The 14,482-nt window shown below is 40.0% G+C and overlaps 1 protein-coding gene across 1 annotated transcript in view; it reads right to left on the bottom strand.

The window, feature by feature from the left end:
* LOC101356903 (zinc finger protein 709-like) overlaps positions 1-11,691 on the bottom strand; it is a 12,628-nt gene extending 937 nt beyond the window's left edge. The window contains 4 exon segments of the mRNA XM_023737997.1: positions 3-626; positions 1,143-1,293; positions 2,278-2,404; positions 11,463-11,691. Of these exon segments, the coding sequence (XP_023593765.1) occupies positions 3-626; positions 1,143-1,293; positions 2,278-2,404; positions 11,463-11,525 (965 nt within the window). The 5' untranslated portion in view covers positions 11,526-11,691.
* Positions 11,692-14,482: the final 2,791 nt, after the last annotated feature.

The following is a 14,482-nucleotide window of genomic DNA, read 5'->3' as shown; positions in this document are numbered from 1 at the left end:
ATTCATAAGGCCTCACTCCACTGTGAGTTATTATATGTCTAGTGAGGGATGAGGCATGATTAAAGGCTTTCCCACATTCCTTACATTCATAAGGCTTATCGCTGATACGAAATTTTTTATGTAAAATGAGGGATGAAGGACTATAGGTTTTACAACATTCTTGACATTCATGCTTATGACGTCTCACATGTGTCCAAAAGAAACTACAGACATCTTCCCAACATTTGTTACATTCATAGTGTTTCTCATCAGTGAGTGTTATCACAGAATTCTTAAGGGGTGAGATACAAATGAAGTCCTCCCCACATACCTTACATTTATGGGGTTTCTTCCCAGTAAGAGTTCTCATAGAAGTGATTAAGTGAGAGGAACAACTGCAAGATTCTCCACATTTCTTACAGTGATAGGTACTGCATACCAGGTGAGATTTGGTATGATGCTTATGTGATGAGTGATTCACAAAGGCTTTTCCACACTCACAGCATTCCAAAGGATTTACTTCTGGAAGCGTTCTTTTTAGCACAGTAAGATTTGGAATCCGGCTGTAGGTTTTCCCACATTGACTGTCTTCATTACTTTCACAAAGACTGTCTACTGTATGACTTCTGTTAAAAATACGCAACATGCTGTTGGAAATAAATTTGTTCCCATTTCACCATTACTGAACACAACAAAACATGCAGGTTTTTGCCCTGACTTCTCATGTTTCAAAGGTTAAATCATCTAGCAGAAATACTACCATTATTGTCACTGTTTTTCTAAAATATGAGGCTTTCTGATAATTTCATCCAAGTGAAATATGTTTCAAATACTCGATATGTGACTCATAATTACAAAAATCTTATAACATATTGTGAAAATTCTCTGAACACACAATTTTACAGCTAGGTTTATATACACAAACATATATATAAATATATGTAAACTCGTTGCCATCAAGTCGATGCTAACTCAGCGACCCTATAGGACACAGCAGAACTGCCCCATAGGGCTTCCAAGGAGTGGCTGGTGGATTTGAATGGCCGACGTATATAGGTGTATATATGTATACACACATAAACATACATACATTTATTTTAACATCATGACACCTTAGAACTTTCTCCTGAGGCACTGTTTTCTTCTGTTTGAATGACACTCACCTCAAATGTGTCCCCTTGTTTTTATGCGGATTTTTATTGCCATACAATTCAGAGATTTCTCCTAACATGGAGGACCAGGTGTTACTCTTCATGAATTGCACCATTATATGTTCACTGGATAACTCTTCTCCATCATTAAGGTTTCGAGAGACTGACCCAATAATACAAGTTGAGGTTCACAATATAAAACAAAAAGGAAAGGAATTATTAAGAGGAAAAAAGGTTGCTGTGAACAAAGGAAGACTTAGGCACATCTCACTGTATCAGCACTTTGGCAATGGTTAAAAAGCAATTTACTAGGAAATACTTCCATGAAGATTGAGAGTGATGGTGACAAAAATAAGGGTAATTAAGGGAGCTAAGCAGAAAGATATTGAATACAGCACACATATAACATTAAAAGAGAAAATGGGTCTCCATGACCACAGGTGTGGGAGGATTGCTAAAATCAGAAAAGTAAGCTCAGGTATCTGTTAAGTTGTATCCTCAACACAAGAGATTTTTTTCTAGCTAACCAATTCAACTGTAATGCCCTCCATGCAGGGCTGGTCCTTCAAAAAATTTTTGCTTTCCTGGTGCTTCCCAACACAGTAGCCCTGGATAAGTTCTATCACCACTCTCCTCAGATCTTTCCCTTGCTTCTCTGGGAAAACAAATGGGTACAGCTGACATGGTACTCATGGAGAAATGCATATCATGAAGAAAGACAGTACAGAGCAATGAACATTTCTTAGACACTAAGCCAATACTTTGCTCTTCAGGGTCTCTGAAGATGGACAGGTGTGAGTTTATTTGCAACAAAATAATCATGTCAAACTTATAATAAACACAGTAAAACTCTCTAAAAGGTCCCAAACCACAAATCTCTCAATGCCCCAAAGTGACCCCTGAAGCTTATGCTTATACTTACAACACTTAAAAAGCTTCAAGGTTTTTAATCACAGGTGAAATGAACTCACTTTAATACACAGAACTTTATGTTCATGGTGAAGCCAGGATACGTGAGCTCCAGAGACGAAGGGACCATGCCTGTTTAACAATTTATTCCCATTCCTCAGCCCAAATACTGGAGGAAAGTTGACAAAATTTTTTCACTAAAGGAATAATTTTTTTAAAGAAGTGATGCCATTCTTACCTACTGAGGCCATGTTTCTGAAGGTTTCCATCATCACATCTCTGTAGAGTTTCCTCTGAGTAAGATTCAGCAAAGTCCACTCTTCCTGGCTAAAGACCACAGCCACATCCTCAATGACCACTGAGTCCTAAAACATCCCACACATTCTGGATCAGCAAGGTACCATGTCCTCCAATGTGTACAAGAACGAAAGGTGAGGCTGACAGTCCGGCAGAACTGAGAATTCATAGGGATTTGACACAAGGTTCTGTGTTCTATCAAGGTCTACTCTAGGGTCTAGCTATTAGCCTCATCCCTTCACTAACTATATTCACTTCCTCACTGATTGCATCCTGTCTCACGGACTTCCAACACACTGAAATAATCTCTCCAGTTTAACTGTGACCAATTACAGGCTTATTTCTCTCTCTTTATGGTCCAGAACAGTTAGACATTAGAGACATGCTCTAATTCAGATCATCACTTCCCTGTGGACAATTTTACCTTCTTCCATAAGAACCACCAGAACACAAAACAGGATGAAGGCAGGGAGAGGTATTAACAACTGGGAAACACTGCAGAATGGCAGGGTTTCCTTTTGCCCCTCACAGCCATGGGAGGATCAAGGGCCCACACAAGTGGCAATCCAAGGCCCTGAGCTGGTCGTATTTTCTTGAACTCTGAGAGATTTAGGAGGTCCACTTGCTGAAAAAAGAATATTCTTTTGGAGAATTATGAATTTTTACATGCTGGCCACCTATATTCCAAAAACTCAGTTGTCCTGTCATCCTCTCTGTCCCTCTCATGGAGACAGGCAAAGGTAATAAAAGTTAAAAAGAGCTCAGGTGAGAAACAGGAAACATGACAATCCACATCTCCCCACAATTCTCACATTTCAAGACCTGATGCAACTGTACACCAATTAGTGACTGCTCCCTTCAACAAACATAAACCCATACAACCCTCACACCAACACAATCTAATGTTATAAAACAAAGAGCACTACCTCTGCAGAAATAAGAATAGCATGCCCTTGTGTTTGCTGACAAGAGGTTACAATTCCCATTTTATAATGACTACACAACATGCTGAATGTAATCAATGCCAAGTTATACACATAAACGTTGAACTGGCAAACGTTGTTATATATCTTTACCACAAAAAAATAACAATTTTGTAAGTTGAAATGCAGATGGTTTACATGTTAAATTGCCCGTGAAGCCTAGGAAACAGAGACTTACACATCAACCCTCTAGAGGCACCATTTCAAATTTCTGTCATATTTGCAGCCCCTGGAAGGCACACAACCATGAATATCTGAACACTAACCAATGCAATTCCCAGGTCTGTAAGAGTGACCTCTGTGAAATAGCACAAATCCATTGGCTTCCTCATGTAGTGAAGAGAAAAAGGCTGAACTACATTTTGGGTGCTAAATTAGAGCAGCTTTCGAATAAGACGACTTCTCTTGTCAGGGAAGGGGTGAAGTTAGCTGTCTATGTCATCGCTAATCACTCTTGGTATGATGGTGTCACAACGAACTCTGAGCTAGAACCAAAATCCAAAGTCTGCTCCACTGCAGTCATCGAAAATCCTAACATTCATTATACAATAATGATAAAACGTTCCATATATTGAACAACTACGATTGTGAAAGGTTTTGCAGAGTTTTCAACACACTAGCTCATTTGTATCTCCTGACTTGTGATGGTTAAGATTGTGTGTCAACTTGGCTGGGCCATGATTCTCAGTGTTTTAATGTGATCACTCCCATAATTCAATATACTGTGAGTAGTCAATCAGATGAAAGGGAGTCTCCTTGGGGGTGTGGCCTGCATTTGAATATAAGCAGATGCTCTGGCTTTTTGCTCTCTCTGGATCCTGTGGCTGCCTCCTGTCATCTCATCTCCGGTTCTTGGGACTTTAGCTGTCAGCTTATCTGCTAAACTTGGATTCGTCGATCTGCACAGCCTGTGAGTGGGAGCCTGCTCTCCAACTTGCCAATCTTGGGCTTGCCAGCTTCTGCTGGTGCATGATTTGGGAGAGGCCTCTACACTGATCCACGGACTTGGAAAGTTCTGGCCTCTACAATAGCATGAGCTGTTTTCTTGATATAAATCTCTCTATACATGTATATCTTGATACACTTTACTGGTTTTGCTTCTCTAGAGAACCCAGCCTAAGACATGACTCTACTAGAGTTCTGCTGGACACTACGAAAAGGAGACAAAGGAAACATCTGATTCAACGCAAAAACCTCAGAGCTACTTCTCCTGGAAAAGTCTTGTGTCTCAGGCAAGGCTTCTTCCCTTCAGACTCTTTACTGTGACTATCTTCATTTATTAAAACTGATTTAGGTTCTATTAACACAGAGCCTACTTTATGTTGGCAAAACAGATACAGCAGTGAACAAAACAGAAATATCCAGATGAACATGGATCGTAAGCTGAGTGTGGAGAGTAGAAAAAAATATATATATATAAAATACACATACGTGTGTGCGTACATACATAAAACGTCAAGAGACAATACATCCTACAGAAAATGCAGCACGCTAAGAGGATAAGCAGCAAGTAACACAAATATGTTTATCTTTAGTAAGTTAGCACAGGGAAAAAATCATTTTAGAAAACATTAGCTAGTGAAACTTGGCATGGTAAGGGGAAAAAAGGTCACACTTTCAATTCTAAAAACTTGGAGGCAGACTATGATGACTTTGCAAACACTCATATACATTTCACATGCTCGTCGACTTCAACAAGTCTCAACATAGAAACAAAGGAGTCAAAGGGTTCCACTAACCTTCATGCCAAGGAAAGGAAAGATACAGTGCTTACACCAAAGAAAAGGTCATTAGCAGTAGGCTAAACATAAATTTGGGAAACTGGAAAAAACAAAAGCAGCATAAATGAATGGTATAAAGAAAATAACTTGAAAATAACACAATAATGACACAAAACACAAATGAAGACTTTCGGTTTCTGGTCCGATATATAAGAAGCTTGGAAGCTGTCACTCCCGTCCTCACAAGGAAAAATCTGAACACACTGAACTCAGAAATTTGAGGTCATAGGGCAAACTGCTGCCCCAAAACTGGAGGGACACATAAGCAGCTCAGAGAATCATAGCAGTGCAAAAAACCTAGGAGCAGAAACCACCTCTAGGATCAGTATCAGCACAGGAAAACTTAAAATGCAATTGATGACTTGCTGGAAATTCAATATGGACAAACTTTAAAAATGTCAGGGGGGGGCCTAATCTTAGGGGAGACGACAGAGTTTTGTGAGTTTTGCCTGCAGGAACCCTATCAGGTCCTCAGTGTGATCACTGGAGAAAAATCTCCTTGTGCTTCCTTCCAGTAGAGGGAATAGGAAAAGCAGTCATTTTGAAAATTTCCCACAGGATTCTGTTTTCCCTGACAAGGCCTGCCCTCAAGGGAAACTATCTTACCAGAGTCTAACTGACCTGCAGTAGTGAAATACCCAACTTCAGCCCCATGTAGGCTTCCTGTCTCACAAAAATTGTTGAGGAGAGAAGCAGAGAAGCACGTGTGCGGTCACTGCCCACAGCACAGGCTCACTAAAAGACTGAGACTTAATCACTGCACTATCCCAGGCTTTCCCTTTGTCTACACCTCACCACTGTATCAATAGCACTCTTACAAAAGAAACAACTCTAAGTCTCAGACCTGATTTAAGAAGTCCCTGGAAAACCCAAACACAACAGGGAAGAAAAAAACAACATCAGAGCAACTGACAACTACAACAAAGAGTAAACACAGTCGAACGTCTAGCCAGATAAGGGTAAAACCTCATCCTAAAGGCCTATTTACCTCATTTCCTTTTACTTAATACACAGTATCCAGTTTTCAACAAAAAACTACTAGGCATATTAAAGACAAAAACAGCTTAAAAAGACAGAGCAAGTGTCAAAATCAGTCTAAGATATGACACAGATTTTAGAACAGACCAAAAATTCCAAATAACTGTAACATGCTAGGGGTGCTAATAAATAAAACATGTAACATGTAACAACACGGGGTAATGTAAGCAAAGAGATGCAAACCGTAACAAAGAAACCAAAAGAAATGCTAGAAATCAAAAACACTATCAGAAATGAAGAACGCCTTTAAACAAGTTCATCAAATGACAGGACAAAGCTGAGGAAAATATCAGTGAGTTTGAGGGTATGTTAATAGAAACATTCAAAACTGAAATGCAAAGACAAAAAAAGAATGAAAAAGATGGAACAGAATACCAAGAACTGTGAGACAATTACTAAAGGTGGGCCATCGACGTATTGAGAATAACAGAAAGAAAAAACAGCAGAAATGATCAAAAGAAATATTTTAGATAATAAGACTGAGAAATTTAGAAAATTAATGACACACCAAACCAAAGATTCAGGAAGTTCAGGTAACACCAAGCAGGATAAATACCAAAAAACTACATCTAGTGATACCATATTCAAGCTGCACAAAATCAAAGTGAAAATACCGAAAGAAGTGGGGTGTGGGGGGAATCACCTTCCTAGTGAAAAGCACAGTTAGGAATTAAACTAGACTTGTCTTCAGAAACCAAGTATCTTAGTTATCTAGTGCTGCTACAACAGAAATACCACAAATGGATGGCTTCAACGAACAGAAATTTATTCTCTCACAGTACAAGAGGCTAGAAGTCCAAATTCAGGGTGCAGACTCCAGGGGAAGGCTTTCTCTCTCTGTCAGCTCTGGGGGAAGGTCCTTGTCATCAATCTTTCCCTGGACTAGGAGCGTCTCAACACAGGGACCCCGGGTCCAAAGGGCACTTTCGGCTCCTGGCTCTCTCTTGGTGGTATGGGGTCCCTCCCCTCCCTGCTCACTTCTCTTTTATATCTCAAAAAAGACTGACTCAAGATACAATCTAATCCTGTAAACTGTGTCCTGCTTCATTAACAGACAGCTCACTCGAAAATAGGATCACAACCACAGGCATAGAGGGTAGGATTTATCATGCATAGGATAATTACATCAAATCAAAAATTGATAACCACACAATATTGGGAATCATGGTCTAGCCAAGCTGACACTTATTTTTAAGGGACACAATTCAATCCATGACATTACACACTTTGGCCCCCCAAAATTCATGTCTGTCACATGTAGAACACTTTCACCCCACCGTATCGTCCCAAAAGTCTTAACTCCAAAGCCAAATTCCAGGCTAGGGGAAAATTCCTCTTTATAGAAGTTATGTGCTTCCAAAGTACAGTGGTGGAACAGGGCAGACATTTCCATTACAAATGAGAGAAACTGGAGGGAAAAAAGGAATAACAGCACGGAACACATCAAACACCCAGCAGAACAATTTACGTTAGCTCTAAAGGCTTGAAAACAATCCTCTCTTCTCTGAGACCACTAGGAAATGGCCCTGTTCCCCAGACTCTGGGTGTTGGCCATGTTCCCTGGACTCTAGGTGGAGGCCCTTCAGCCCTAGGCTTCAGCTCTGCCTTCCAGGCCCATAGGGATGGCAACTCTGCTCCCTTGGCTTTGAGCAGCCCCATTCTCCTAGTCCATCTGCATGGCAACCCCAACCCTCAGCCCTAGCAGGCCCTGTTCTGCCCCTTGGGCATGGCAGCCTTTCCCCCTCAGCTTTGGGCAGATCTGGCCTCATCACCCTGGCACTTGTGAACAGCAGCCCCACACTCTGGAACCGAGTTGGGAAGATCTGACTCCTTGAAACCTAGGAGACTGTGGCCCCACCCTTTCAGACTCAGCAGGCTGTGGTTCCACTCTTTGAGACCTCAGAGGTCATGGCCCCACCCTTTGAGACCGAGGCAGCTCTGCTTCCTGTGCTCCTTGTCTCTTCAGCTTCTGCTTCCTGGTTCCTTGACCTCTCAGCCTGAAGGCACTCGGCTCTCTTGCTCCGTGGGTCAGCAAGCCTACCTCTGCTGACAAGTGCCCAGAGGCATCCCACTCCACCAAGAAGCTTCCTGCCCAAAGGCGCTCAGCTCTCTTACTCCATGGGTCATCTCCTGTGCCATCTCCCACTGGTCTCTTAGTTCTGCTGCCACTGTTTCTCGCCATCTGTGCTGCCTCCAGTGTTACAGTTCTCCTTACTTCCTTCTGAGCTCTCACCAGAATTCTTGACAGCCATAATTCCACCAACATTTTTTTCAAGGCAATCTAGGCTTTTACTATTAGGCACTGGAAAACTCTTCCAGCCTCCAGCCATTACTCAATTCCAAAATTGCTTCCAGATTATAGGTATCTGTTAGAGCAGCACCCCACTCTCAGTACCAAATTCTTTCTAACTAGTGCTGCTGTAACAGAAACACAAGCGGATGGCTTTAATAAAAAGAAATTTACTCTCTCACAGTCTAGGGGGCTAGAAGTCCAAATTCAGAGTGCCACCTCCAGGGGAAGGCTTTCTCTCTGTGTTGGCTCTGGAGGAAGGTCCTTGTTATCAAACTTACCCTGGTCTACGAGATTCTCAGCACAGGGACCCTGGGTCCAAGGGACACACTCTGCTCCTGGCTCTTCTCTCTTGGTGGTATGAGGTTCCTCTCCTCTCTGCTCACTTCTCTCTTTTATATCTCAAAAGAGATTGACTCAAGATACAACTCACTCCCAAATAAGATCATAACTACAGGCATAGAGGCTAAGCTTTACAACACACAGAAAAATTACATTAGATCACAAAATGGAGGACAACCACACACTACTGAGAATCATGGCCTAGCCAAGTTAACACATATTCTGGGGGGACTCAATTCAATCCATGACATCATGCAAGCAAGGAGAGAGGAGAATGAAATATTTAGTGTTGAAAGAAAATAAAAAAACAACTAATCTAGAAGTCTGTATCCAGCAAAATTATCCTTCAAAAGGGAAGGAGGAAAGAATGAAAAATAACAAGTGTTGGCAAGGATGTGGAGAAACCAGAACCATCATAAATTGCTAGTGAGAATGCAAATGGTACGGCCACTGTAGGGAAGTTTGGCAGTTCCTCAAAAAGTTAACTACAGATCTACGATATGACCCAGCAATCCCACCCCTAGGCAAATACCCAAAAGAATTAAAAGCAGAAAATCAAACAGAAATCTGAACACCAATATTCATCACAGCACTATGCACAGGAGCCAAAATATGAAAACAACCTAAATGTCCATCCATACAATGGAATATTTATTAGCTATGAAGAGATACGAAGTTCTGAAAGATGCTGAAACATGGATGTACTTTGAAAACATGCTGAGTGAAATGAGACAGTCACAGAAAGACAAATACTGTATGATCCCACTTATATGTTGAGCATTTTTGTTTTCTTTATGTCATTATGGTTTATAGATAAATGAAATGAATGTCAGCAATGTTATAGGAACAGAAGGGAGGAATTGAGAATACAGTTATAAGGTACTGTACTACCTATGAAGTTGCATAGTGTTACCTGAAAGTGGACTGGGATAGTGGTAAATGTATATTGCAAAATCTATAGCAACACAAAAGGTAAAAAGAAACAAAGAAATATAATCGATATACTAAGAGAAGAATATGGAATCACAGATAAAGCTCAATTAAAAGCAGAGGAGGCAGAAAAAGACTGAAAGACAAAAAGAAAGCAAAGAACAGGGGCAATGAATAGAAAACACTAACAAACCTGATAAGGAGTCCTGGTGGTACAGTGCTTAAGCACTCAGTTGCTAAACCAAAAGGTTGGCGGTTCAAATCCACCAGCTGCTCTGCAGAAGAAAGATGTGGCAGCTTGCTTCCATAAAGACTGTTGTTATTAGGTGCCATCAAGTCGGTTCCGACTCATAGCGACCCTATGTACAACAAAATGAAACACTGCTCGGTCTTGCACCATCCTATCGTTATGCTTGAGTCCACTGTTGCAACCACTGTGTCAATCCATCTCGCTGAGGGTCTTCCTCTTTTTCACTGACCCTCTACTTTACCAAGCATGATGTCCTTCTCCAGGGATTGATCCCTCCTGATAACATGTCCAAAGTATATGACACATAGTCTCACCATCCTTGCTTCTAAGGAGCATTCTGGCTGTATTTCTTACAAGACAGATTTGTTCATTCTTCTGGAAGTCCACGGTATAGTCAATATTCCTAGCCAACACCATAGTTTAAAGGCATCAATTCTTCTCTAGTCTTCCTTATTCACTGCCCAGCTTTTGCAAGCATATGAGGCTACTGAAAACACCATGGCTTGGATCAGGCACACCTTAGTCCTTAAAGTGACATCTTTGCTTTTTAACACTTTAAAATGATCTTTTGTAGTAGATTTGCCCAATGCAATGCGTCATTTGATTTCTTGACTGCTGCTTCCATGGTTGTTGATTGTGGATCTGGGTAAAATGAAATCCGTAAAGATTACAGCCTTGGAAACCCTATAGGGCAGTTCTACTCAGTTCTATAGGATCGCTATGAATCAGAATCGACTCAACGGCACACAACAAAAACACAAACACATTAATCCAACTATATCAATATATCCCTTTAAATGTTGATGGTCTACATACACCAATTAAAAGACACAGACTACATTGTTTACAAAAAAATCTCTTGAAATACAAAGACATAGATTAAAAGTAAAAGAAACTCAAAACTATATTAATTTCAGACAAAGTAAGTTCCAGAGCAAGAAAAATGATCAGGATAAAGAGAGGTATTACATGATAAAAGGGTCCATTCTTCAAAGAGACATAACACTCCTTAATGCATATGTGCCTAGCAACAGAGAGCCACAGTATGTGAGGCAAAAACCAACAGACCTGCAAGGAGAAATAAACAAATCTACCATTACTGATGGAGACTTCAACATCCCTCAATTAGCAACTGACAGAGTCAACAGGCAGAAAATCAGAAAGGCCACAGTTGTACTAACAACACTATCAGCAACTGGATCTAACTGACATTTACACAATATGTCATCCAAAAACAACACATACCCAGCCTTCTCAAGCTCACAGGGAATATTCACCAAAGCACACCACATTCTGGGCCACAAAACACAACTTAACAAATTTAAAAGAATTCATATAAAATACGTGTTCAGACCACAATGGAATTAAACTAGAGATCAATAAAAGACAGCTGGAAAATCCCAACACACATGGAGATTAAACAAGACACTTCTAAATAACACAAGGGACAAAGAAGTCCCAAGAGAAATTACAAAATATTTTAAACTAAGTGAAAATGAAAATACAACTTACCACAATTTGTTGTATGCAGAGAAAGCCACGCTGAGGGGGAAATTCATAGCACTGAATGCACATATCAGAAAAGAAGACAGATCTAATATCAACAACCTAGGATTCCATCTTAGGAAACAAGAAAAAGAAGAGCCCATTAAATTCATGGTAAACAGAAAAAAGAAAAATGAGAGAACAAACCAACAAAAATGAAAAAAGGAAATCAATAAAGTCACCAAAACCAAAAAATGGTTCTTTGAAAAAAAAATGAAGAAAATTGATGAGAGAGAAGACACAAATGACTAATATCAGAAATGAAAGAGGGGCCATTATTACTGATGCCACAGACATTAAAAGGATAATAAACGAATATTATGAACAACTCTATGTCCACAAACTTAATAACATAGATGAAATGGACCAATTCCTTGTAAGACACAATTTAACAAAACATACACAAGGAGAAAGATTATCTAAATAGGTTTATATCTGTTAAATAATTAAATCAGTAAGTAAAAACATGCAAAAACAGAAAGCCCCAGGTTCAGATGGGTTCCCTGATGAACTCTACCGAACATTTAATTAAGTATACCAAATTCTCTATCTCTTCCAGAACACAGCCGCAGAGCAAATACTTGCAAACTGATTTTATATGAGGCCAGTATCACCCAGATACCAAAGATATTATACAGTATCACAAGAAAAAAAAACTATAGACAAATATCTCACATGAACATAGAAGCAAAACTCCCCAACCAAAAATTAGGAAATTGAATTCAACGATGTGTAACAATTATACACCGTGACCAAGCGGGATTTATTCTAGGCATGCAAGACTGGTTTGGCATTGGAAAATCAATTGAATTGTAACCTGTTAGTTCCCTAATAAACCCCATAACATGAGAATTGTCTGTCAGTTGTGTGTGGCCATTGTAACGAATTATCAACAGAGAAGCAGAGTGCCATGGAAGGAATGGTTGGTGTCAGAATTGGTAAAGATGGCAGAGAGAGGAGGCATGTATGACCTCTACCTCATAGGAACCAGCCTTTCGCTGATGCTGATGGTGATTCTCTCTCCCCCTCGTGAAGTTAAAGGTCAGACGCCACCCCCATGCCACTTTTACAATGTTCTATTGTTGACTGATGAGTCACCAACCCTTTGAACAGGGAGATCTTTTTTTCAGTTATATATTGCAGTTCCATAGAAAACTGTCATGTTTTCGCTTATCTGATCTTCTGTTTATTCATTTTTGTTTTTTTTAATAAATAGATTTTTTTTAGAGCAGTTTTAGGTTTGCAGAAGAAATGAGGGGAAAGTACAGAGTTCCCATATACCCCTACTTCCTCCTGTCCCCTCCAACTCTATTATAGCATCTTGTATTAGTGTGCTAAATTTGTTACAACTGATCAACCAATACTAACACATTATTATTGATCAAAAGCCATAGTTTACATTAGGGTACACTCTCTGGGTTGTAGACTTTATAGGATTCGACAAATGATAATGTCTAGCCACCATTATGATATCACACAGAATAGTTTCACTGCTCTAAAAATCCCTTTATCGTTATTGTTAGGTGTTGTCAAGTCAGTTCCGACTCACAGCAACTCTATATACCAACAGATCAAAACACTGCTCAGTCCTGCGCCAGCCTCATGATTGTTCTTATGCTTGAGCCCACTGTTGTAGCCACTGTGTCAATATATCTGATGAAGGGTCTTCCTCTTTTTCACTGACCCTCTACTTTACCAAGCATGATGTTCTTCTCCAGGGAATGGTCCCTCCTGACATGTCCAAAGTACGTGAGATGAAGTCTCGCCATCCTCGCTTCTAAGCAGCATTCTGGCTGTACTTCCTCCAAGACAGATTTGTTCACTGGTGTGTAGGGGACAAATATAATAAGCAGGAAGATACATTAGAAGGTTATAGGCATAATCATATATGATGATGGTAGAGACTGGGGCGGTGGCTGGAAAAGTGATGTGTGCAAGGCATGGTCCTAGACTTTTAAGGTAGAGACAACAAAATCTCCTGATGCACTTAAGGTTGAAGTGTGAAAGAAACAGAGGACAAGGATGAATCCAAGATTTTTTCTGTTGAAAACTGGAAGGATGGTGTTTTCCATTGAATTGTGTTCCTCCCCCCTCAAAAACAAAAATATATGTTGTAAAGCCTAACCCTCTACCTGTGGTTATAATCTCATTTGGGAATAGTTTTGTGATGTTAATGAGGCAGTGTTGGTGTAGGATGTGTCTTGAGCCCACCTCTTTTGAGATATAAAAGATTAAGCAAGCAGCAAGAAAGCAGAGACGGGGAAGACAGATGCCATGACACATGAACATCACCAAGAAGCCAAGGAAGTGGAAAAGAAACAAGGACCTTCCTCTAGAGCCAACAGACAAAGCCCTTCCCCTAGAGCAGGTGCCCTGAATTCAAACTTCTAGCCTCCTGAACTGTGAGAAAATAAATTTCTATTTCTTAAAGCCATCCACTGTGGTATTTCTATTACAGCAGCACTAGATAACCAAGCCAGATGGTGTGCCATGCACTTAGATTTGAAAGCCTACATGGGAAGCACATTTTATGGAGAGGATACAGAGGTTACTTATAGTATGTTGAGACCAAAATGAGAGTAAGATGTCAAAAAGAAGACATGTAAAAACAGTATATTCCTACAGAAAACACTACTGAGCAATTAAAGTGAATACGGGCCCATGGAAGAGTTTTCCTGAAGTGAATTTAAACTAAAGGAATCGACACAAAAAGACAAAGTATTATTCTATTTGCTTTAAAAATAAAAACCATCAAAAAGGAAATATATTGATTTAGGGATGTATACACAGGTGATACACTATATATAAAGGAAAGCAAAAAACGACCATCAAAAATGTCGAGATACGACTACATCAAAGGGGCAGAGTGAAGATTGTGACTGAAAATCAACTCACTGTGGGGGGGTATGTCAGGAATGACCTATCTCTCTGACTTGGTTGTTCATTTATATACCACTCAACTGTACATCAATTATAAATTTGTCTGC

This window comes from Trichechus manatus, unplaced genomic scaffold (assembly GCF_000243295.1).
Source record: "Trichechus manatus latirostris isolate Lorelei unplaced genomic scaffold, TriManLat1.0 scaffold00111, whole genome shotgun sequence".
NCBI lineage: Eukaryota > Metazoa > Chordata > Mammalia > Sirenia > Trichechidae > Trichechus > Trichechus manatus.
Note: the sequence above shows the minus strand (reverse complement) of the source record. Positions and strands in the feature narration are given on the sequence as shown.